General features: G+C 44.0%; 1 protein-coding gene across 2 annotated transcripts in view; it reads left to right on the top strand.

Annotated features, from left to right (window-relative positions):
- ERI3 (ERI1 exoribonuclease family member 3) overlaps window positions 1-22,044 on the top strand; it is a 130,021-nt gene that overhangs the window by 2,851 nt on the left and 105,126 nt on the right. The window contains exons 2-3 of one of the 2 annotated variants that reach the window (XM_027747209.2): window positions 6,698-6,969; window positions 20,744-20,860. In XM_027747209.2, the coding sequence (XP_027603010.1) occupies window positions 6,721-6,969; window positions 20,744-20,860 (366 nt within the window). In that variant the 5' untranslated portion in view covers window positions 6,698-6,720. Of the gene's footprint in view, window positions 1-5,685; window positions 6,970-20,743; window positions 20,861-22,044 lie in introns of those variants that run through there. The other variant, XM_039384722.1, reaches the window with a different exon arrangement.

Below are 22,044 nucleotides of genomic sequence, written 5' to 3'. Positions count from 1 at the left end.
TGCAATGGTAGCTTTTACTGGCTAGATGCATAGGAGCTACAAATCTCTTGCTCCTGGCACCGGGAGCTGTGCTGTGGACTGAGTACACTGAAGTGCCATAGATTTCAGAACTTGCTTCAAAGACCAGGGCTGGGAAAGTTTGAGTGAAAACTAAGACGTGTTATTTTTTGACAGTTGATTGACCACTGGAATGGGCTGTCTGAAGGTAGTGGGGAACCTCCATTCTTGATGCTGCAATTCAAGGCCAGAAACTTTTCTGAAAGATGTTCAAGCCTTTGGGCTTGAGTGAGGAAGTGGAAACTTTATGGCCAGCATTACATGAGGTGCAGACAGGATGGTCCGATGGGCTTTGGGAATTCAAGTTTTATGTGTCTATGCTGCTACAGCCGGAATACCTTCTCCATTTCCTGGAAAGTGCCACACCATCCCAGGTGTCTGTATCCTGGTCTGAGTTTGGTGAGCAGCTGAGCTGACCAACAGCTCCCAATGGCTCATCTTGCTCCTGCTCATGCCAGTGTGGGCCCATCCTCTTCTTTGAGCTTTGGTGTTGATCCAGCCTGGCCCCAAGCTGGTTCGTCTCACTGAACCAGACGGAAACTATCTTGTTTTAATTGCACTTTATTCTGGCTGTGTTAGTGCTTTTATAGGTTCCTGTGGTTGAATCAGCTCACAGAAGGGCCAGACAAGCTCAGGAACTGGTGTAACATAATCAGCAGGAGAGTAAGACTGAGAGGGAAGGACAGGCCAGCCTCCTTTTGGCCTCCCAGAACTATTGGCTTTTAATTAACCTCATTGTGTGTAGTTTCACCCTGGTGCGTTGTCTTATCGCTCCCAGGCAGAAGCAGGAGAGCCGACTAGAAGATTTTTGGTCTGATCCTGTGCAACTATTCTTTTCCTTAATAGCAAATCTGCTCTTCCTCTGTGGCTTTTGCTGTATGCATCCTTGTTGTTGCTTTGTTTTAATTTTTGTTCTTTCCTTTCTCTACGTTTCTTCTAAGTGACCAGTCCTTTGCTGTGTGGAACTTCTTCAGACTCCAGCTTAGACCCGTTTGCTCATCTGCAGTTACTCTTGGAGGAGGTTTAAAAATACACAGCAAAGCCTGTCTTAGGAGACCAGTCAAGGAGCTGACGAAAGTGGGTTGCCTAGCAGAGGTGGCCTAATAAAATTGGAGTGGAATTATACTGTGCATCTTTGGGACGGCTTCTGGGTGGTCTGTTTGGACGAGTTCGCGTCCTGCTGGTGTGGAGTCTCGTGTGGGTTTCACTGTGTTGTCAAGTGAACTGAGATGTGTTTGTTTCCCAGCCTTGTAGGGTGCCATAGCTCCAGCAAGTGCTCCCCTAAGTAATCAGCGCCTTCGGCCTCACACATTGTGATCTCACAAGCCATCGTGTCTGTGATGTCACAATGGAAGAGATTCTGGTGCTCTGACATATGTGGTCGTGCCTTTGACATGTCAGCCAAGGAACCCAGCGGGAAGAATGAGCTCAAGAAATGGGAGAGACCTTCCTTAACCCGAGAGTGCCCTCCGCCCTTTATAGTCAGCCTTTCCTCTATTCACTGATCTCTTCCATGATGGCACTTAGGGGGAAACCAGTGCTTGTGTAGACTGAATTATTTTTTTTGGTTGAACTACTGAGATGCATGTTTCTCCCAGATGAGTGGTTGCCCAACTATCCTCCTGTAACCTTCATTCTTCTCTGCTGTTCACCTCACTTGTTGTATTGCTTCTAATTTTAGACTGTAAGTTCTTGAGAACAGGGACCTCTTCGTCTGTAGTGGGAAGAGCCTGGGTGCGATTGTGGAGTGCTGTAAAAACAAAACGATGGATGCCAAGCTGTATCTGAGCTGAGTAATGATGGGGCAGCATATAGGCATGACGTGGCAATGCCTTGGGAAAGTTACATTACAAATTTTCCAAAACACAGGCTTGGTTGTCTAGCAGTGCCGGAGACAAACCCAGCCAAACGTGAAGGGAGTGCAGCCATGGAATTGTACTGTTTTCATGTTCAAGAGATGGTACTGTGAGGTTAACAAATTAAAGATGCAGATTTACCTGTCTAAAATTGTGTTACTTTATTAAATGGTTCTAAAAGCTTTGTCTTTTGTTGTTTGTTTTACTTTATGTGTTTATTTTTTTTTTTTTGCAAGGTTGGATGGTGAGAGTGGATAAGCTGGTCTTGTTTCTCGTTTCCTGCCTCACAGGCTAGCCAGGTGCTGTCACTTTTGGACTGTAGTTCATCTAATGAAATATTTGGGTTTAGGTTAAGGTTGATTTAAAAAAAAAATCTGAATTATCTCTATTGTTCTTCAGTTATATCTTCACGCAAGTGAAATATGGGCTCACATTTGACCTCTGAGTATGCATTTGAACAGCTACCAAAATTGAAGTCCTGCATTTTTTTGTTATACTGTGTTCCAGATGTTGCTAAATGTATGCAATTTTGTTCTATCAAAAGCATCTCTATTACCCTATCTTTTTACAATTTAATAAAATAGACAAACCTGACTTACATTTTTGATTGGTTTTGTTGCTCTAGCGTTGAGCTAAGTTGTCTGTTGGAGGCCAGGAGTCACAACTGCCCCTACCGAGGCTTTGCACAAATAATAAACTGAAGTGTTTTACTCCCAGAGCTTGTTTGCTTTTATTTTTTAATTTCAGTTTGTCTTGTTGTTTAGATTAGTGGGGGGGTTTGTTTTGCTTTGGTTTGTTTGTTTGTTTACTTGTAAAATGGTGGAGGCCTGTATTGCCATAACAACGTAATTTAACATGTAAGTGAAGACACTGATAAAACATGTAATTTCTTGGGTCACCCCTCCATCCTGCAGTTATGTGTTGTCTTCCTGCCCCCTCCCTACTCATCTTATCAAACTGGACAGTGAAGGGGAATATTTTGAGGTTAAAGGCAAGCTGTGATTTTAATTAGATGTGGTTCTAAAAAGTTCATATTTATGTTATGTGCAAAGAGCCATTAAACTCAAGTTTGTAGGCTAATTTGTCTTGCTGTTGATGAATTTGAATCCTCTGGAACTTGTGTGGTGGCCATCTCTCTCTGTGGCTTTGAGGCTGTCCTACAGGCAGGGGAAAGCACTTGCAATGCCCTGCTGGCTCTTGTCACCAGCATTCTTCACGGGGCAGGAGTTCCCTATCGTGTTCCTTTGCCACTTTGGTTGTCCCTAAGCAGCTCTCCCAGCAGGAAGCCTGGCGCGCAGCAGCCGCCGGTGCAGATTCTCCTCTTCCCACTCAGTGGGGCCCCTGGCAAAGTGGCAAAGCTGGTGGCTGCAGCTGGCACTTGGCTTTGCTTACTTGCTGGTGATCAAACTGTTGTGCTTTAGTACCATGTGCCTGGACTGCTAAGAAGCAAGAGCTGTGGTCAGCCTGGGATTGTACCTGCAGCTGATGTCCAGAGAATAATTTTCTTTTTTTTAAATTATTTTTTAAAATACAGATGCTGACTATGCGAAGTACTATCACATGGGACACAAGCTGTTATACAGTACAGGACACAAACTTTGTCTCCCAGCTGAAACCCAGCACATGTGGCCATTTCCCATCTTACTGGGTGCAGCAAATGTAAAGTGCTGTCACATTTTCCTAGGTCTGTGTACAATCTGTCAAAATAATTCCTGAGGTCTAGCCTCAGTTCATGGTCCCGTTACATCTTATACGTATCTGTGTGAGGAATTTGAGCTGTGTGATATGAAATATTAACCTAGTAGGGTTGACTGCCAGATGTGACAGCTTGCACTGTCTGAGATTATAATCTGATCCTGTGTGCATAAGAAATATATATGTGATGGTTTATGTAGGTTTGGAAATGGAATCACTGAACATGTGGATTTATATGGATAGAGCTGGTTTTTTAATTTTTGAAGCTGCCTTGCTTGCATCGTTGTCTATTGGAAAAAATACGAGATAATTACTAGTGCTTTGCATTGTCCTAGCACTAGTAAAAGCATTATAAATGCTTTACATGACTTCTAATAAAGTGTGTTTGCTCACCAGCTATCTTGTGCTCTGGGGCACTCTGACCTTGCCAAAGAAGATGATGTGAGGTCTTCCCAGGGCACTCAGAGCAGTGGCTGGGTAAACATGCCGTTAAAACTTCATTTGGCTGAAGGTGCAGAGTTTGCAGTGGGGTTGCCCTTATTTGTATGCTGCCTGCGTAGGGAAATCGCTCTACAATACCCCACTCACACCTTTGTTCAGAGCATTGCTCCCTCTGCTACATGGGAGAGAGGCTGCTTTTAGGATGGGGAGCCTGATCCTGTTGCTAGACATGAACCTCTGCAGAAGTTGTTAGTGTAAACAGGCACTGGCTGTTGGCTGTTATTTCCCTCTGCTGCTGCTGCAGGGTACCTGTGTGACACAGACCTGCTGGGGTGGTCTGGAGTGGTGCTGCCCTGTCTGCCTGCTGACGTGCCTGAATCCTGCCAAGAGGGCTGGTTTACCTTTGCTCTGTGGACTCAGTGGCTCGGGAATCTCTGCCCCACAGTGTGTGGTGCAGCCCAGCCTGAAGATTCGTGGGGTCCATGTCAGATAACCCTGGTCTTGCCAGTTAAGATACATCAGAGAAATATTGATCTTGCTGTGGGTGGGTGGATAATGTATGTTTTATTGCCTGTGTTTGATATAGGGGTTGGAGCATGCCTGCCTCCCCCACTCCAACTGTGTATTTTGCTTTATGCAGTAGGCTAAAGACCAGGTTTTACTGCAACTAACTTACAAGCTGCTTTATTCTGAGATACTATATTTACTGTGATGGGCCTTTAGATTCATAGCCAGTAGCTTGAAGATTTAAAGCATGTATACCTTAAATATCTCTTATCTGGCACAGGTTAGAAGTGAATATAACTAACTTCTATTTGGCAGTAATGCATTTATGAATGACAGCCAAAGCTGTAGATGGAGAGGCAATTGGTAGAACTGAGCCCCTTTAAAATAAATGCCATGTTGGGCTCTTTGTTTCAGTTTTGCAGCTTGAGTTTTCAGTTGTCCAGGTACCTGCTGCCTGGCACACTGCGTTAATAAAGAAAGCAGCCCCCCAAAACATGAAAGCCTTAAGGCAGGGATGCATATACACCATAGAATTGGCAGTGTGGGCACTGGCTTGGTCTTAAACATCTCAGCTCCTTTGATTTTTGCCTTTCACTCAAAACCTTGGAAAGGGAAGGTTACCAAATGCGTGTTTACTCGAAGCACACAACCTGCTTAGCTGCAATTATCTCCTAATCTGGTCCTTCTGAGTTTCTGTGGTCTCGCAGGTAAATACAGATTTAGCCCTTATTCAAGGCATATTATTTACCTCATTAAGTGTGTGTTTTGGCACGTGCATTATTTACCTGACAGACTAACGGATGGGAGAGAGCAAATGCTGTCTTTTATGCAAACAGTGACTTTGTTCATGAGCGGTGAGTCCCCTTTTTGCTGTGCCTGTTTTGTCTCCATGCCTTGTGGCGGGCACTTGCAGCCCTTCACGGCAGAGCAAAAAGCCAGCACAGGTGTGGAGAGACCAGGCTCAGAAAAAGGGCATGTGGGTGGCATGTGGTGGCATGGAGTTCTTCCCAGAGCCACGAGCAGGGGGAGCAACTGCGGGGGGATAAATTTAAATATCTGTGTGGTGAGATGTGTGTGTATGTGTGTATGTATATATACACACACAGACATATATGCATACACAACATATCCTTGTTCAAGAGGGTTGAGTTGTTGCAATTAGCTTGTTTCGCTATCAGTCACTGTACCCGTCTATGTAACACCATGGGTTGGGCTTGAACTTCCTCCCTAGAGATCTATTAACAGCCCTGAGTCTGACCTGCCTTGGATAGTGACAGTCCTGGCAAGTTTTTCCTGCAAAGTTTTAAAAGAAAAAGAGTAGAAGGGGAAATACGGATAGCCTCGTATAGATAATGTAATTTATTAAATAGCATTTAAATAGAAATATCAAAAGGTGATGGCTGAGTGAGGTATTTTTCTGAGAGGGAGACTGTAACCTGTAGAGTCATGCTTGCATTTTACAGTTTTTGCAGTCCCTGGATGTGGTTAGTTGACCTGATATTTTCCTCTGAGAAATAAGGAAGAGATGGAGTGCAGAACTAAATTCACATCTCTGAGAAACCTCATACACAGAGCAAATCAGAACTTCCCCTGGGTAAGAGCATCCAGCTACCAGACACTTGGATTTGTAATAGAAGTGGGATGTTTTGGTGCAGCTGACAGGTGTTTCAGGACCAAGCTCTTTGGATGGGTTGTAGTGTTGATATGTGTATTGCTGTATTTAATTCCTACCGTGTATCAGACACTGCATTGTATATGAAAAGATGAAAGGCCTCCTCAGTAATTTCAATGGGACTTAGATTTTCTGTGTTTTAATTGTTTTTTGCTGTGTTCTGCCGTGATAAGGTTCAGTAGTCAGGTGTGATCTGGTTCCTGGAGCCATGACTGTTGTGTGTCTCATAGTTCTTAGTTTAGAGCCATTTGCAGAAGTTAATTTTCAGTTGCCTGTGATTCTGGACACCTTAAGCTCAGTCCAAATGTCATCTGTTGTGCTTAGAGCAGGTTACGGTGTTATTTCAGGTTTGCAATGCTGGAACCTCCACTGGGAAGCACAGAGGAAATCCCTGTCAGAGGAGGACAGTGAGCAGATACTAGGAGAGATGAGATGTATGTGTACATGAGTAATGTGAGTCTCTCTTCAGTTTCAGATGCCTCTGGATGTTCAATGATAGCATTCCTCCATACTGGAGCAGCAAAGTTTTCCCAAAACTTACTTTCAAGGGCAAGACAAGCTGTGTCCCCCCTCCTGGCTGGTGTTCTCAAAGGGTACAGCTCCATCGTAAGCAGGAAACTGGCGTCCCACGGCTTTGGAGCTTCCATGGCAGCAATGTCATCCTTCCCTCCACAGAGATATCACTACTTCTTAGTGCTGGATTTTGAGGCTACGTGTGATAAACCACAGATTCATCCTCAGGTAAATAGTCAATCCTGTTAATTATCCCCTTGCAAGTTGCTACTCGTGTTCTGAGAGGTAAAAGGAAAAAGCACAGTGCTGGCTCACTCATTTTTTCTGGTTTGTCCCACCTTCTGTTGCTGGTTCTCCAGGACTCTTGCCAGTCACCTGTTGTCTCAGGAGCAATACCAGGACTGTTTGGTGGGAATGAATGAAGGAGGCTGATTTCCATCAAGGAAGTCACAATTCATGTGTTATCGAAAACATCTTTAGGTCATGTCTAATTGTCATCTGTCTTAATTGGGGAGGGTCTAAAAATTTCTGGCTGGGAACTTGCATTAGAAGATGGCAGCCTTGTTTGATTCTGCAAGGAGACTGTTTGTAGTGAACAGCTTTAGGAAGAGAATATTTTGAATTATAGGAATATGTGCAACATAATGGTGTTTGTAGATAATTTCAGTGAGATCAGATATCTTGCCTGGGTGTTAACTCTGGAGTGTGATGAGACAGGAAGAGTTCACCTTCAGAGAGAGCTTCCAGTGCTCTACCACTTGAGACATACAGAGATCCAGATGAAGTACAGAGGTTTTTTTGCAGGCAGTTCTTCCACAGTAGTGTAGACCATATTAGTAAATATATTTTCAGTTGTCAGCAGGATGAGCCTAGGTTTTCCATTCAAATTGGAAAACTGTACTAAATAGAAAAAAACCCTAATATTGGGTTGGTAGTGAACAAACAGAATTTCTGAGTCTAAATTGAACTCGCCCCCCCTGCCAAGCAATTGTCCTGCATTTATTGTAGTGGGTTAGAATAAGTTCCTTTTGCTTTGTTTTAACTATGAAAGGCTTAAGCAGTTTTCAGTGTGGTGTCTCATTACTGAAGTGACTCGATGCAGTGTATTCATTTCCCACTGCAGCTGTGGTTTCCCTTGGGCTTGTCCTAGCTAAGGGATGCTGCAAGTTGGGATTGAAGTTGACTCCTCTCTTCCCCAGTAGAGCCTTGGTGAGTGCCGCCTGCCTCTTATGTTTCTTGAAAAATGGACATCAAATTCCCAGCTCTTTTGCTGGCTCTTTGTGGGAGGCTGTTGTGGCTCTGCATCCAGTTCTGGTAGCAGGGTCTTAACTGCTCTCCAAGTGAGATGTCAGGCTATTTCCTGCATGCTCCGCCTCGGGTGCACGGACCTGTCAAAGCTGTAAATTGGATCTACCTTGTCCCTTTGGATATGGGTTTGGTCTGTGCACATTTTGATGCAAAACCATGATGCATGTGGAGCTAGTTTACAGCTGGCAGTAAAAAGGAGCATGAGTGGAATATGATTACTACTGTTTTAAGGAGCTTTGTCCCCAAGTCCTTGCCAGGGAAAGTAATGGTCTGGGCCAATGCAGATCTGCTATATATTTTGTTGGTGAGATAGCACCTTTAAGGTAGAGATGTTCTTCAGTGGTTTTTTTTTTTCCAGTCTGCTGTGTTCAGTGCCTGTCTGCATCATATAATGTGTGGAAAGGGCTGTCAGTCCCTCACAGCCTCACCAGCAAATTAGTTTGACAAATAAAGAAATTACTTTTGCTACATGGGGCTCGGTGTAGCTGGAAAGGCTGAAAGTGCCTGTCAGTTGGGTAACTTTATAAAATGAGATGTTAGTTGATGCTCCTATCTACCTCTTACCTCTTTGCTGACCATCATGGCTTTTGTCCTCTTCACTGGTAGGCTGTATGTCATGGTGAACAAACTGTGCCATGTATTTCAGCGATGTTTTCTGCAAGGTTTTATTGGCAAGATCTTTCACTGGCATAGCGGCAGACAGGTTTTGGAGGTTTTGTCTGAGGACAGACCTGAGAGCTAGGAATGGTGAGGTGCTGATCTTCACTGTGATCCTGCTAATTTTTCTGCTTTTAATAACTGCAAAATAGAAGTCTAGATACAATGAAATTCAAATGCATTGGAATTTGATGAGGAAGCTGCATGTACAGAGTTAAGCTAAACTGTGATTCAGGTTACTTTAAGTGGGTAGGCATAGCTGTAAATTTAGCCAGCTCAGCCTAAAAGTCTTGCAGAGTGCACTTGCCACCATGCAGCACACTTCACATTTTTCACTAACTGCTCTTCTAAATATTCTGGCTTCTTACAAGAAACTACTGAAAGAGCTATCTTTTTATCTACACTAAGATGTGTGACTGCCACATCTGCTCCCCCTCCTGCTGTATTTACTCATGCTCTTCTGCAACTGGCAGCCTCACTGGCTTTATCCCTGGGGAAGTTCTTCATGCTCAGTGGTGAGCCCTGAAGACGCCTTCATTTCCATTCCCTTTCACACTGCCCAATCTCTCTAAGGTCTCGTGGTATGGCCTCTGTAATGGGGATCAAGGAGGGTCAAGGATGGTGGTATTCCCCTGGGAAGCTGTCTGCATTGTGGCTCCAGTGGCTGGGACTGCTGGCAGAGTGCCTTGTGGCCACTGCCCTCTGCTTCACCGCTCCTGGGTCAGGCATCGAGGGTCCTTCATGTTCCCTGCCCTACACCCACAAAGGAACGGGAGCATCCTTGCAGCCCTTGTGACAGCTTTCAGCAGATACACTCCTAAATCAAAGTGCAGGTTTATACACCTAGAAACCACTTGGCTGTGTTGGCTTTTGGCATGTATTTATGAATAATTGGACCACGCCAGAGAGAAGAGAAGTGGGGAGGGTGGGACTAACTGCACAGTCTTGTGTCATGTAGTGTTTTAGCCAGCCAGAGGTCATTAGAGGTTGGCAGTAAGAGATGTTTATGGCTGGCCCCTTGCATGTCTTTAAAGCTTACCTTGTGCCTTTGGAATGTGATCCAAAACCCAGTGGGGTCAGGTGGGAGCTGTCATTGTGCAGAGGTCAGTGGACCCTGAACCATGGTGGTGCTGGTGTGCTTCATTTTTCAGCTCTGAGTTTTCTTCTTTACTGTCTGCTAAGAGTTTATAAGTATCTTCTGCTTTTATACACTGTCAGCCCATAGAGCTGGGTACATATGATGCTTTAGCTTCATGAGAAGATGCATTAATAAGTGAGTGTCTTGCTCTTTTGTCCCTTTGTCCTTGTATACATCAGTGTTTATGGTGGTCAGTGCTTTCAGTGACTGTATTAAGCAGCTCCACAGGCTCAGATCCATGGCTGCCTGTAATCTTGTTTTATTAATGCAGTAAGAGGGTGTGACTCTTTCGGTCAGCAAGCCAAGTACCTTACCTTCAACTTCAGCAGAGTGGATAAAAAGCAGTGTTTTGGTTTTTTTTAATATAAAAAGTCTGAAGGTAGAAATCAGGTCTATTCAAAGATGATTTTGAAATTAGCCTTCTATATAGGATGTTAATCTCTACTATAATCTATTAAAGCCACTTAAATGAAAATCAAATAAAATACAAGCTTTGTATGTCTGCTGCCTGGAAGTGTAAAAGAGCATCAGACCCCTGACCTGGAGGAAGGAGCTGGATCCAGGAGTTGCTAAACTGCTAAATGAGCTTTTGGTAATGATGAAGTTGCTTTTTCTCATGTCAATTTTTTCAGGTGCTTGCATTCAGTGTCTCAGATTCACTCAAATTTGATAATCAGTTGGGAATCAGAAATTTGCCTTTCAAACTCTCTGTAAAAGGAAAATATGAAGTGTTCAGATCTTCTCATTGCCAAAGAAGGTTGTGACCAGAGGCAGAAGAACAAATTGTTTACAGACAGTACTTTCTGTGTTCTCTTAAATAGTGCATTTTAAATACAGAAGTATCTTGATATTTTTCTTTAGTTTATCCTACATATTTCAAATTTGTTCAGCTTGCATTTTGATTGTTATTTTGGGAGAATTTGTAATCATAATTGCTGTCAGATGAAACTGGACATACTAATAAATACAAAACATCACTCACCATTTCAACATAAAACTGTAAACACTGAGACTGTGACTAAGCATATGTTCAGTTACTAAGTTACTTTTAAGTGTACAAACAAATCTGGATGATCAGAGTACATTTCATGACTGGCAAAAGTGTATTAACAAATGGAAGCCAGTGTTTCTGTAAGATAATATTAAGTACAAATGCAGGAGAAGGTTAAAGCATGTTCAGTCTTTGTTTCCTTGAGCATTGCAGGGGTTTTCCCCTGAACATCCGTCCTGCGGTCCCAGCCCGCAGTCAGGGGCAGCTGGAGTGGCTGTGGTGATCGCTGCCTGTACTGCTCTACCTGTGGTCTTGTTCCCGTGGCAGGGACAACTGAATCCTGTGTCTCTGAGATACTGTGATTTATAGACTGACCTTGTAATGGGAATGGATGTTGATTTCCACCAAATTTAGGCCATAGCAACAGATGTGCAGTCCCTGCCGAGCGCTCTGTGCGGGGTGACTAGATAGATGATAGGGAAGCTGCCTTGGGAGCCGTATCCGAGGCTACTTTGTAGGAGGAATATGTCCCTGAAATCACAAACTTGCTGCAGGAGGAGGTGATGGAGAGACTGCTGGTCTGCTGGGAAGCAGGCTGCAAGGTACCTTCTGCGTGCCTTCCACGTGGTTTCCTGCAGAGCCTGCATCAAGTCAATCCTAGCTGAAGGCCGGGATGGGAACGCAGAAGGTGTCTTCCACAGTAACAGACGTGGTCACAATCCTACCCAGAGGCAGATAAAGGACATGTGCCTGTCTGTTCTATCTGGACATCCCCACATAGCAGCTTTCTTCTCATACCATTTTTGTGTGGCTGTTAAGCTCAATGCACTAGAAATCACCTGCCAAAACCTTTATTGAGGGTGATCATGAGTTGCTGAAAAGTGAAGAAATTCAGGCTTGTTTCCCATGGCAACTTTAACTCAGCCATAAGTATTACAGTGGAATATTAATCTGCAATTACCTATATTCATGCAGCTTAGGCTTGAGTGTAGTTTTAATTACCTAGTTCTTAATTCAGCTTCTTACAATGCTGTTTCTAGCAAAATGCCATTAAAATGCATGTAACACAGTGACTTAAAAGTCTTTTTTTCTTTTTACTTAAAGCAAATATATATATGTATTTTACCATCTCTTTGCCAATTATGGCTGTTGTTATGCCACTCTTCTTACATCAGAATGCTTTAAGTTCCTAGAGTGGCAGGAAATAGTTCATATAAAAGCCTTTCCAGATGGATTTTTCTGTCTGCATTAAGTTTTTGAAAAACCTTTCTGAGGCCTTGTAGCTTTTGAGGGTTACACTGCACCTGGTGTCTCAGACCTGCATTCACTTTGCCTTGGAGACCTCCCTCATTCTCCCAGTAAGTGGGGACAACCTTGCTGTGACCCGTGTGAATCTGACAGGGCGGGTTATGACTTCAGGCAACAGAATTAGCTGTATTTGTATAAAACCCGATGAGCTAGGGAACATGAACAGTTACTGAACCCAAATCTCCTGGAGAGCACAGCCACGAGACCACCAGGCAAGACATCTGATGTATGAAAAGAAATTCAAAGCAATCTCTTATTTAAAGATATAAACCCGGCATTATTATAGCAACAAGACTAAAATACCAAGGCACTCGGGTGGCCAATTGCTGCAGTCCTAACCTGACCCAACCTGCTCAGCTTTTGGCTGGTTATTGACAGGCCGATGAGATGACTACTTTAAAGCAATCAGTCATGTTGCCCTTTCCCTCGCAGCATGTGGAGACCCCACATCAGTTATGCATCCCTGCGTGCAATTCCCCACCTGTGCTGTCTGAACACTGTATCCTTAGCTGTGCAAACATTACACATGGTTTAGGTGACAAGTTGCAAAGTTAAGTAGACTTGTTGTTACAGCAGAAAGTAGTTGAGTGGCAGTCACCCTTGAAAAGAAAAGATCCAGGCTAGCTCAGGAATGTGCAAGTCCGCTGGATCGTGCTTAAAGGTTTGTTCATCTCTCTGTAAAGCTGCTGCTGAGGGCAGCGTGTGCTGCTGGAAATGCTCACACCAGGAGCATTTCTCAAGTGAAGGGGACGGGTGCCACAGGTTTGTAGTTTGCTATGCCAGTCCTGATGAGTGCATGGCCCTGTGCTGTCGTCGATGATCAGTGGGTGCCTGCTGCTCTTTCACAGCCTCTGAGGCGCAGGGAGTATTTTGCATCCCTCCCAGCATGATATTTTAAAACTAGGCAGTGTTCCATAATGTGGCATCTATCTACTGGTACATAGGGATGTTGCTTTTCAGGCTGCTGTGGGACCTGGGGAATGGTCTTTGCTGCGTTGCAGTTGTCTTGTCTTAGCTTTGAACAAAACCTTCCTGATAAAGAAGCAGTGCAGCTCAGCTCTTTTGGTGAGAAAGGCACAAGACATGACTAAATCTTGTGGGCTTTTTCCCCTTTGTGCCAAGCTTACTGTGCAACCATCCCTGTGTTGTCTTTGTTGGTCTGTGCACTTGTTAGCTGGCAAAACAACTCTTGGTTACGTTATTTAGTTCCTCTCTGTCAGGCAGAAATGCGTTGCCACCAGCAGCTAGTTGTGATGTCTGTAAAACCCTGGGTGTTCATTTACATGCACTAGCGTGCCCTTTCTACCTATCCCAGATGTTTTAGTGTTGCTGGGAACATTGATCATTTGTGCTGCTCAATATCAGGTGAAGAGGTTGGGTCTTGAAGTGATTTGATAATTCTGCAACAGGGACTGCACAGGCGGTAGAAAGGAGCAGATATGAAAAAAGGATATAGCATGGTTGTCATCTTGCAATGGAAAGGTAGCACTTGGAAATGTGTGTGTGCTGTTTTTAACCTGGTTTGAGTACTAAACTTCCCCCAAATTGTCAAGCTTAAATTGTTGTTGGCTGTGTCAGTAGACATGTTCTGGGTCGTTAAATATATGTCAATAGTGCTTGAAGAAACAAGTTGAAGTGTTGATGTCTGTTGGTCTATATTTCTCATCCCAGGTGTGAAAAGAGGAAGGAGGTTCTGCCTTATTCTTGATGTCTGGGTCCTGCTGGAAAGATCAAAATAGCTTAGTGGGTTTTGACAGGGAGAGATGATGCTGGAGGTGAGAGGCAGGAACCAGCCTGGGAGGAAATGATTACCGAAAATTTTGTTCAGGATGGCAGGACAAGGGTTGTGAGCCAACTGTCAAGATTTCAGGTATAATGGCAAGCATGAAATAAGTCCCAGGTACCACAGGGGTAAATTTAGGGGAAAAATGTCATTTGTGAAACATGTGGATCCTCCTTTTCTTGGCCCTGTAAGGAGGGAACTCAGCTGAGGAAGCGCTTCACTTGGCATTCCATGCTCTAAAAGAAAAAAAAAAGTTACTATTTTGAGAGGGTGAAGACAATCAGTGAGTGTGACCAGGGGTCTGCAAAACATAACTGTGAGTGCAGGCTGGATGGCATTGGGGTTGTCTTTAGTGCAGTGACAAGAGGGTATGTAAAATGAGGTCTTCTGTTGCAAAAATGAGAAAGACAGTGTTCTGGCCTGTGTCTGCTGTGGGTAGGAAGAGCAGTCAGGAATTTAAACAACAGCAAGGGAAATTTGGATTAGACATTAGGAAAAACTTTCCAATGATAAGACTAATGAAACAGGAGGATAGAGTGCCTGGGGAGTGTGTGAGTCTCTCTTATTGGAGTCGGTAAAAACAGCCTAGACAAAGTCAGAAATTATTTAGGGGGTGATGATGCTGCCCTCGGGCAGGTGCATGGACTAGATGTCTCTTTTAAAACTGAGGCTCCTGGAGGCATGTGATTAGATGGGGATTTCAGCTTCTATTAAAGAAAGAGAAATGGTCCCTCACCCTTAAAGTAGTAAGAAAGCACTAGGAAATAAGAGCCACGTTTGATGCCAATGCAGAGCCCAAAATGCTACTCAGATTATATCTCTGAGGAAATCCAGCCTTTGGGCTTCAGTGCCTGAGTGTTGGGGGTAGGCAGTGAGGTTCACCTGGGAGCAGAGGGAGGAAGAAACATTGGATATTCAATGTTCAGGCAGCAGAATGTTTCTTCACATCATCTTATCCCAGTGTTTTGTGATAAGATCTGCCATATTTTCCATATTCCTGCCAGTTCCGTTGTGTTTTGTTTTTTGACTTGTGTTTTGTATTTCCCTTCACACTTTTCTGGGAGATAATAGTTGTTTAAATGTATTAAATTATTAGATGTGTGCATATGCGCATTTTAAGCTAAGCAGTGATGGAAAAGGAAATTTGGAGGTCAGCTGCTTCCCCAAAGACCTTTTGACAGGATTAATCAGTACAGAGAGTAACTTCCCCAAGACCAAAGTGCTGAAAGGCTCTGCGCTGCGTGTGCAGACAAGCATCCTTTGGAAAGCCAGCAGAGCCCTGATTCAGCAGAAGTCCCGCTGTCCCCCACTGCAGAGGTGTTGCCTTTATGGTACTTGTTTTGGTTAGTTTAATAAAAATTTTGAAGTGGGGAAAAGACCTATGAGGTCATCTTGGTTACTGCCCCTGAGGGCCAGTGCAAGGCTGCTCACTTGGAAACGGCTTTAGTTAAAATAATAATTAAGGCAGAGGATGGAAACTGGGGAGGCAGATCTGTTAGGCTAGTGCTGTCCTTACTATGTCCCTTTTCGATTTTAATTGCCTTGGAAAAAAAGGAAAATCACAAGGCTTTAAAAGCTCTGATTCTTCCTGCTCTTCAACCCCCCGCCCCCTCCCCGATCTTGGAGGCATCAACTCTCATCTGTCAAAGTGTAAATCAGCAATTAAAACACAAACAGCGAAATGCCAAAGATGACCCGAAGCACAAAGCAACTGACAAACAAGTCCGGACAAATCGGCGGATAATTTATAAGCATTGCCCTAAAATCTAATTATTTGGCAATTCGAATTTGCAGCCGGCCAGGGCTATGCAATAAATTTAACCCGCCATAAATTATTTAGGAGCAGCCCGTGGTGTAAATCAAAAACACGAGTGTTTGTTTAAGAAATAAGCTCCTTGTGCATAAAATGACTTTTTCTTTGGTGGGGGGAAGCATCCCTGAACAAAATGAGCTGGTGCTAAGGCTCTGCCCCTCCACAGACACTCCCTTGCCTCTTCTGCCCTTACCTTTTTCTGAAGGTGTAAAGGGTTCTTTCAGTAAGAAGTTTTATGCTTTTCCTTATCAGACAAAATCCGTTTCTCTCAACAGCCTCTGCTTGTTTTTATTGCATTTTGAACAGTCAGCTCTGATTTTTATGGGCATCTTTTATTCCTGTGTTTATTAAACTTCTTCACATGGGGGTTAGAGTGAGGGATAAATTATTCTCTCGTAGTTTTTGAACTGAATAGGCCATACGGCCTTCCTCAAATATGTAACCCAGTGTCCTGAAGAGTGGCCTGGCCACTTTATACATAGGCTTCTGTATTAAAAGGTTTTGAGAGCTGGGAAGCTCTTGCTGGGCACTTTATTCTTTCTGTCTAATGATGTGAGTGCTATCCAGATCCAAAAGGATAAGCAAAAAGATTCCTCTGTGGGAATTAGTGTAATTTCAGGTGCTTTCTTCTCTGACAGGAAATTGTTTAGCAAGTATAGTTTTGTTCTTCTTAATTTCTTTTATTAGCAAGAAGATCAAGAAGGCTGAATTGGTGCATCCCTGCTCTGGTGTTAAAGGGAGGGGAGTTTCGTTTAGGACGAGTGGGTAAGGAAAGGTTGGGTTTATAGCAGTGCTTTCACATGCCCTTATGAATTTTTCAAATCCCTCTTAAAGGAAAGTCCCTAGCCATTCCACAGTTACCCTGCAGCCTCCTGCTGCTGCTCAGCCTACTGGCCAGGTTGCACGAGAGGCTTTCACCTGGAACTCTTGTTTTTGTTTTTAGAAAAGGCAAAAATTCTGAAGGAAGCTGTCACATAGATTTGCTTGAAGGACCACGAAATCGTAAATGCAAGATTGTTGTAAAGAGAGTGGACCTGGTAATGGATATGTATAAGCCTCTGGCTCTGTAGGTTCCTATTGTTACTGTGTTTGGGGGCGCAGCTGAGGGGAGGGACAGGGTGCCGATGCCTTTTTCTTTAAGCGTGTTAATATTGATTTTAGAAGCTCTGTGTTCCAACAATATAAATGCAAATGCCTGTAATTGGGAGCCTCGTGCAGAATTTCTCAACAGAAAACATGTTCAACTTTTCGTGACAATGAAAGGAAAATAAAAAGCCGCTTATTTATTGGTGGTGGTTTGAATCCTGGATTTCCTTTCAAGTTACTTTGCAGTGCTAAATAAAATACCTAATTGCAGTGCTCGCAAAATTCAAATGAGTACATTTGTTCTTCTGGTAGCTTGCGGCTATTTGCAGCCTCTGGACACCCTCAGCATTATTTTAGCACATCCATAACTTCTGGTTGTGCTGTAAGCTGGGGGTGGGTCAGGGGGAAGACTTAGAAGCCCCAAATGCTGCTGGCACAAATCACTGCCGAAGTTAGGACATGTACTCAGTGTTGGAGTGCAGCTGGGTGAGGATCTCAAGGTAACACCTATGGATGATCAGGTTCAGATAAAAGAAAGGAAGTGTCAGTGAAGCTCTCCTCTTAACTCCCTCGTGCCTCTTTTCCTCCACCTTTCCCTTCTGGGAGGAAGCAGTGAAGGTCCTTGAATGGTGGAGATGGAGCTGAGCATGTTGAGCTCACTGGGCTGCTGTGAAACGTGAGAGAGCACCCGGCTGCCTTCCTGCGTCACAGTCTGCTGGGGGGTTGTGTGTGTGAGTGTCTAAGTGCTCACCATTTCATAATAATTACTAATGAAATTCTAGATCTGTAATAACATTTCGGATATCTAAAACAAACCATATGCTTGTAAAAAAAAAAAAAGAGAGAGGAAAAAAAAGTGGAAACAGATCAACTTTAAGCCATAAATTCTTGGTAATAGAGGCCTCTTTTCTCCCCCCTTTCTGTTTATGTTTGATAGATATTTTTGTTTCTGCAGGAATGTCAACTCTTAATTTCATGATGTATCATGGGCTTAAGAAAATTGAATTTAATAAAGGCAAAAGATGAATGGCACCTTTAAAGGTCCCAACACTTGTCTTTATTAGCAGGACAAACTGCAGGGTCTCCAAACACTGCTTCTCTCCAAATGAAAGTTTAAATGAAAAGTACAGCAGTGTCACAGGTTAAATTTCATTGCAGGACTGGCTAACATCGTTAGTGAGGAGTGGGGCTGATTTCATGGGGCTGGTATCTGTTGCCTTAGATACCAGTGGAGCAAACACTGCCAGAGACTGGAAAAATCTCCACTATAGGAAGCGTGCAGATAAACAGCCTTTTGGGAAAGGTCCTTTACCACTTGCTTCCAAAACTGACCAAATAAGCCCAAAAAAGTGGCTGCTCTTTCTCTTAAGACGCTCAAGTCGCCTCTGGGGTTCCACCCCTACTCCTGGCCATGCACTTCCTAAAGACCCGCAGCAATTCTGGATACTGTTAAATTTTCCACAATTTTTTAGTATGGCTTTTTATTTCCTCCGTCTGTCTTAATCCGACCCTCCTGGAAGTGCTTTTTGCCTTTGGTACTGGAAGGCCAGCAACGCCTTTGTGTACCAGATCAGCAGCAGGGCTGTCTTTCAGTCTCGCTTTGCATCCAGCCACTTGATGGCCCCTCAGGATGTTTCTGGTCCCTTAGGACCTATCCCGGCATTGCAGCGCAGCCCTGCTGTGAAATCCAGCCGGTGTGTGTCTCTCTCCGGAAGGGGGAATGCTCATCTTGCCCTGCCATGGGCTTGCCCGCTTCCATGGTCACCCGCTGGGTGGGATGCAGACCTAAGGGGCAGTGAGACGCCCCAGCCCGATTTGAAAGATGCCACAGTGTTATCCTGGGGTTAAGTGTGGCTCTGTTATGACAGCCTGTCCGTTAGCTTCAAACTTTGCAGTCTGTTTTCCTTCTGAACAGAAATTTGCTGCTTTCAGAACCTCTCTGTGGTAGCCCTTTGGAAGGGAGAAGAAATGCTGTGTCCAGCATTTCTTACTTTCTCGTGTTTCCATGGGTCCTCCTGGGTGGCTGAAGCTGGTGCGTTTGTCTGCACCACAACAGGCAGTCTGGGTGATGCTCAGGTGTTTTGCACGTGTCTTCTCCTCCCCTTCCAGCCCCTGGGTCGAGTTTCCTCTCTTTCCTGGGGAAATTTGGTGACTCCCAGTGGGGTGGTACGGCTGTGGGGAAGGATGTGCCCAACCATCTGCTCTGCTTTAGCCCACGTGGCACACATGGAGTGTGGCACAGATGACCATGGGGAAACAGTTAAGCCCTGCATCCTCTGCAGTTCCACTGCTCTGTGTCTACACCTGGGCACTTAACATTATTAACACTTTATTTTATTTTAATTTTTTTCCCTAATTTTCCATATCAGCAGCACATGTTCCCCACGTGCCCTGGTCTGGGCTGTGTGCCTGTTGCACCAGGAAAGCTGCTCTCCTGCATCTACAGGCTCTGTCCACCGTGGAAATTGGGTGTTCCTCCTGGCTATTTAAATTGTCTGTTATTTCCATTTACCCACCCAGCTTCTTGCCCTCCTGCTGCCTAGTGGGGTGGTGATGTCACCAGCTCACATGTACAACCTCACGATAATTTCCGCCTCCAGGTCATGAGGGTTGCAGCCAGGGTCCAAAAAAGTGTGTTAGTTCCTCTGCAGCGGCTGCATTTTTCACATGCTAATTTTACTCACAGGAGTTGGATTTTTTTTTTTCATTTTTTATTATTTCTTATTTGTCTCTTCCAGATGTTTTCAGGCAGTTTTTTTTTTTGTTGTTAAACTAATTCCATTCATGTTTTAAAAATTTATGAAAGCGCTAATAAAAATGTCAAAGTGGTAAAAATGTTAGCTTTTGCTCTGCTTTGATTAAATTTTGCAAACTGTTTTTGAATATTAAAAAGCAATATTTTTTTTATTCTCTCTCCCTCTCTCTGTTTCTCTCCAGAAGTGATTTGAGAGGCTTGTTGCATGGATATCACTCAGCAGCCTCATTTGCACTCCAGAACCTTGGTGCCATGGATCTCTATTAAATAACATAGACAAATTATTCTTTAAAGACACCAAACAAATTGTCACTTCTCCTCTTACATTAAACTGGAAGGAAGAAAGGGAATGGAGAAGGAGGGGGGTGAACACAAAGGATTTTATCGCTTTTATTCAGTGGGCAGCTTTTTTAATTTCATGTATATTTTTTAATAATTGAGAAATCCATCGCAACTGGATTTGTTTAAACTTTTTATTAACAGGTCCATGTAAATTTTTGATTGCTGATTATTCAAATAATTGAACATTCTTCTGATGAAGGAACGTTTTTATTTCCCTATCAGCATAAATTGGCTACAAAGAGGAAAATGAAGCAGGGCTTGCTACTGTGCTGTATCCCATAGGAATGGCTCCTCAGTCTGTTGGAGGAGGGCAGTGCTCCTCAGCCTCTCCAGAGGAAGAGGTGCTTCATGCAGTAGTCCCTGTTGTCTGTCTGATGGTGTCCTCCAAAAGGATGGTGGGGAGGAAAGGATGGTCTTGGGGAGGGCTCAGCCCCTGGGATGTCCTTGCCAAACAGACTTGAGCCCATTGCAGGTACATCTCCATGTTCCATGGGTAGCACGTGTGGGTGGTGAGAGACCGTCTTCCTTAGGTGCAGCTTAGGCAGGGCTGTGTGCAGCTGCAGTGCTGGGCACAGAGACCTCCTTGCTGCCATCCTGGCTGTGATGAGCATCAGCACCATCCTGCTCTGTGCCTGAGGTGTTGGATGTGCTCTGTGCTGCAGCACCACCTTCCCACTTTTGCAGAGCTTTGTGTTGGGCTTATTTTTGTTTGGGACTATCGGGCCCCTCTTTTTACAGCCACCTTGCTAAATGGGATAATTTCTAGCTTCATTCTTTGTTTATTTTAAATGAACAACTGCTTTTCTTTTTGCACTATTCAGGAAATCATCGAATTCCCTATCCTGAAGCTGAATGGCAGGACGATGGAGATCGAATCCACCTTTCACATGTATGTTCAGCCTGTGGTGCATCCCCAGCTTACGCCCTTCTGTACAGAGGTAAAGTGCAAAGGTTCCCTGGTGCTCCAAGGGTCTCCCTGGGAAGCAGGTTTCCATTGCACCAGGGACTGGGGTCACCTCTTCACGGTTCAGCTGCAGTGCAGTGTGTCATGCCAGCCTTAGGTTAAGGACAAGGGGAATAATTTTTTGTTATTACAGTACCATGTAAAGACCTCACTTTGGATTCATAAATAACTCTAGCTGTGATCTGCTGACTGAGATAGTTGTATTTACAATTAACAAACATCTAACTGGGTGACCACAAAATAAAAGCTGATGCTCAAAGTCTTGTAACCTCCCTGTGAGCTCTTGTGATTTTGCTGTGCTGCTCTGTGGTGGGGAAGGTCAAAGAGAGCATGGTTTGAGGGAAGGAAGTGCTGTACGGCCGCGTATTCAGAGGCTCTAAATGACTCTCCTGTGGGCCTGCATGTTGGGGTTTGATGAGTCCTTCAGAGCGGTAGGATGTCTGTATTTTTAAGACTTTCTTTTTGATGTCATGCTTGTGGGGTGCTTGAAATGATTGCTGGAGAAGTAGCTTCTTTTTACTTGGTTACTCTCACTGCTGAGTACAGCTGCTCTTGAGCCGAGGCCACCTTTCCACAGATACAGGATGAAGGTGGGCAGAACGGTCCCTGAGGGTTCAAAAGAATTGGGGGCAGGGGTTGGGTTGGGTTTTGTTGTTTTTTGGTTGGTTTTTTTTTGTTCAACACAAAAAGTTGAATGTTTTCCCAAGTGTGTTCTTTCTTCTTGTTGTAACCATCAAAACAAACTTTAAGTTGCTCTTGCTTTGGGCTTTTTTTCCTGCCACTCCACTGGTTCAATGTTGGCCAGCTTGGTGACTAAAGTACCGAATGTGGGAATCAGGGTATCCAAGTTCTTTGTTCTGTCCCTGTCTTGTCTAGGATCATAGCACCATAGTGTGTTTTCCCCTACCTTGCTGGCTGCAGGTTTAAGCCCTTGGAGTGCTTGTCCCACATGTACTAATCTGATGAAAAATGACTCCTCTGTTTTAGGTGGAGTCCCCTCCAGGACCAACCAGCCCCTTCCATATTTTCACATTGTAAAAACAAATACATATTTTTATTCTCTTGTAACTGAAAACCATCTGAAGGTATTTTGTTTCAACTAAAAAAAAAAAAAAAAAGATTAAGCACTGAAAACGTTATTCCCAGGAGAGGGGCTTT

Source organism: Pipra filicauda, unplaced genomic scaffold (genome assembly GCF_003945595.2).
Source record: "Pipra filicauda isolate LSUMZ 115617 unplaced genomic scaffold, ASM394559v2 scaffold36_size6622888_pilon, whole genome shotgun sequence".
NCBI lineage: Eukaryota > Metazoa > Chordata > Aves > Passeriformes > Pipridae > Pipra > Pipra filicauda.
The sequence above is the reverse complement of the archived record's forward strand: the minus strand, read 5'-3'. Positions and strand labels throughout refer to the sequence as shown.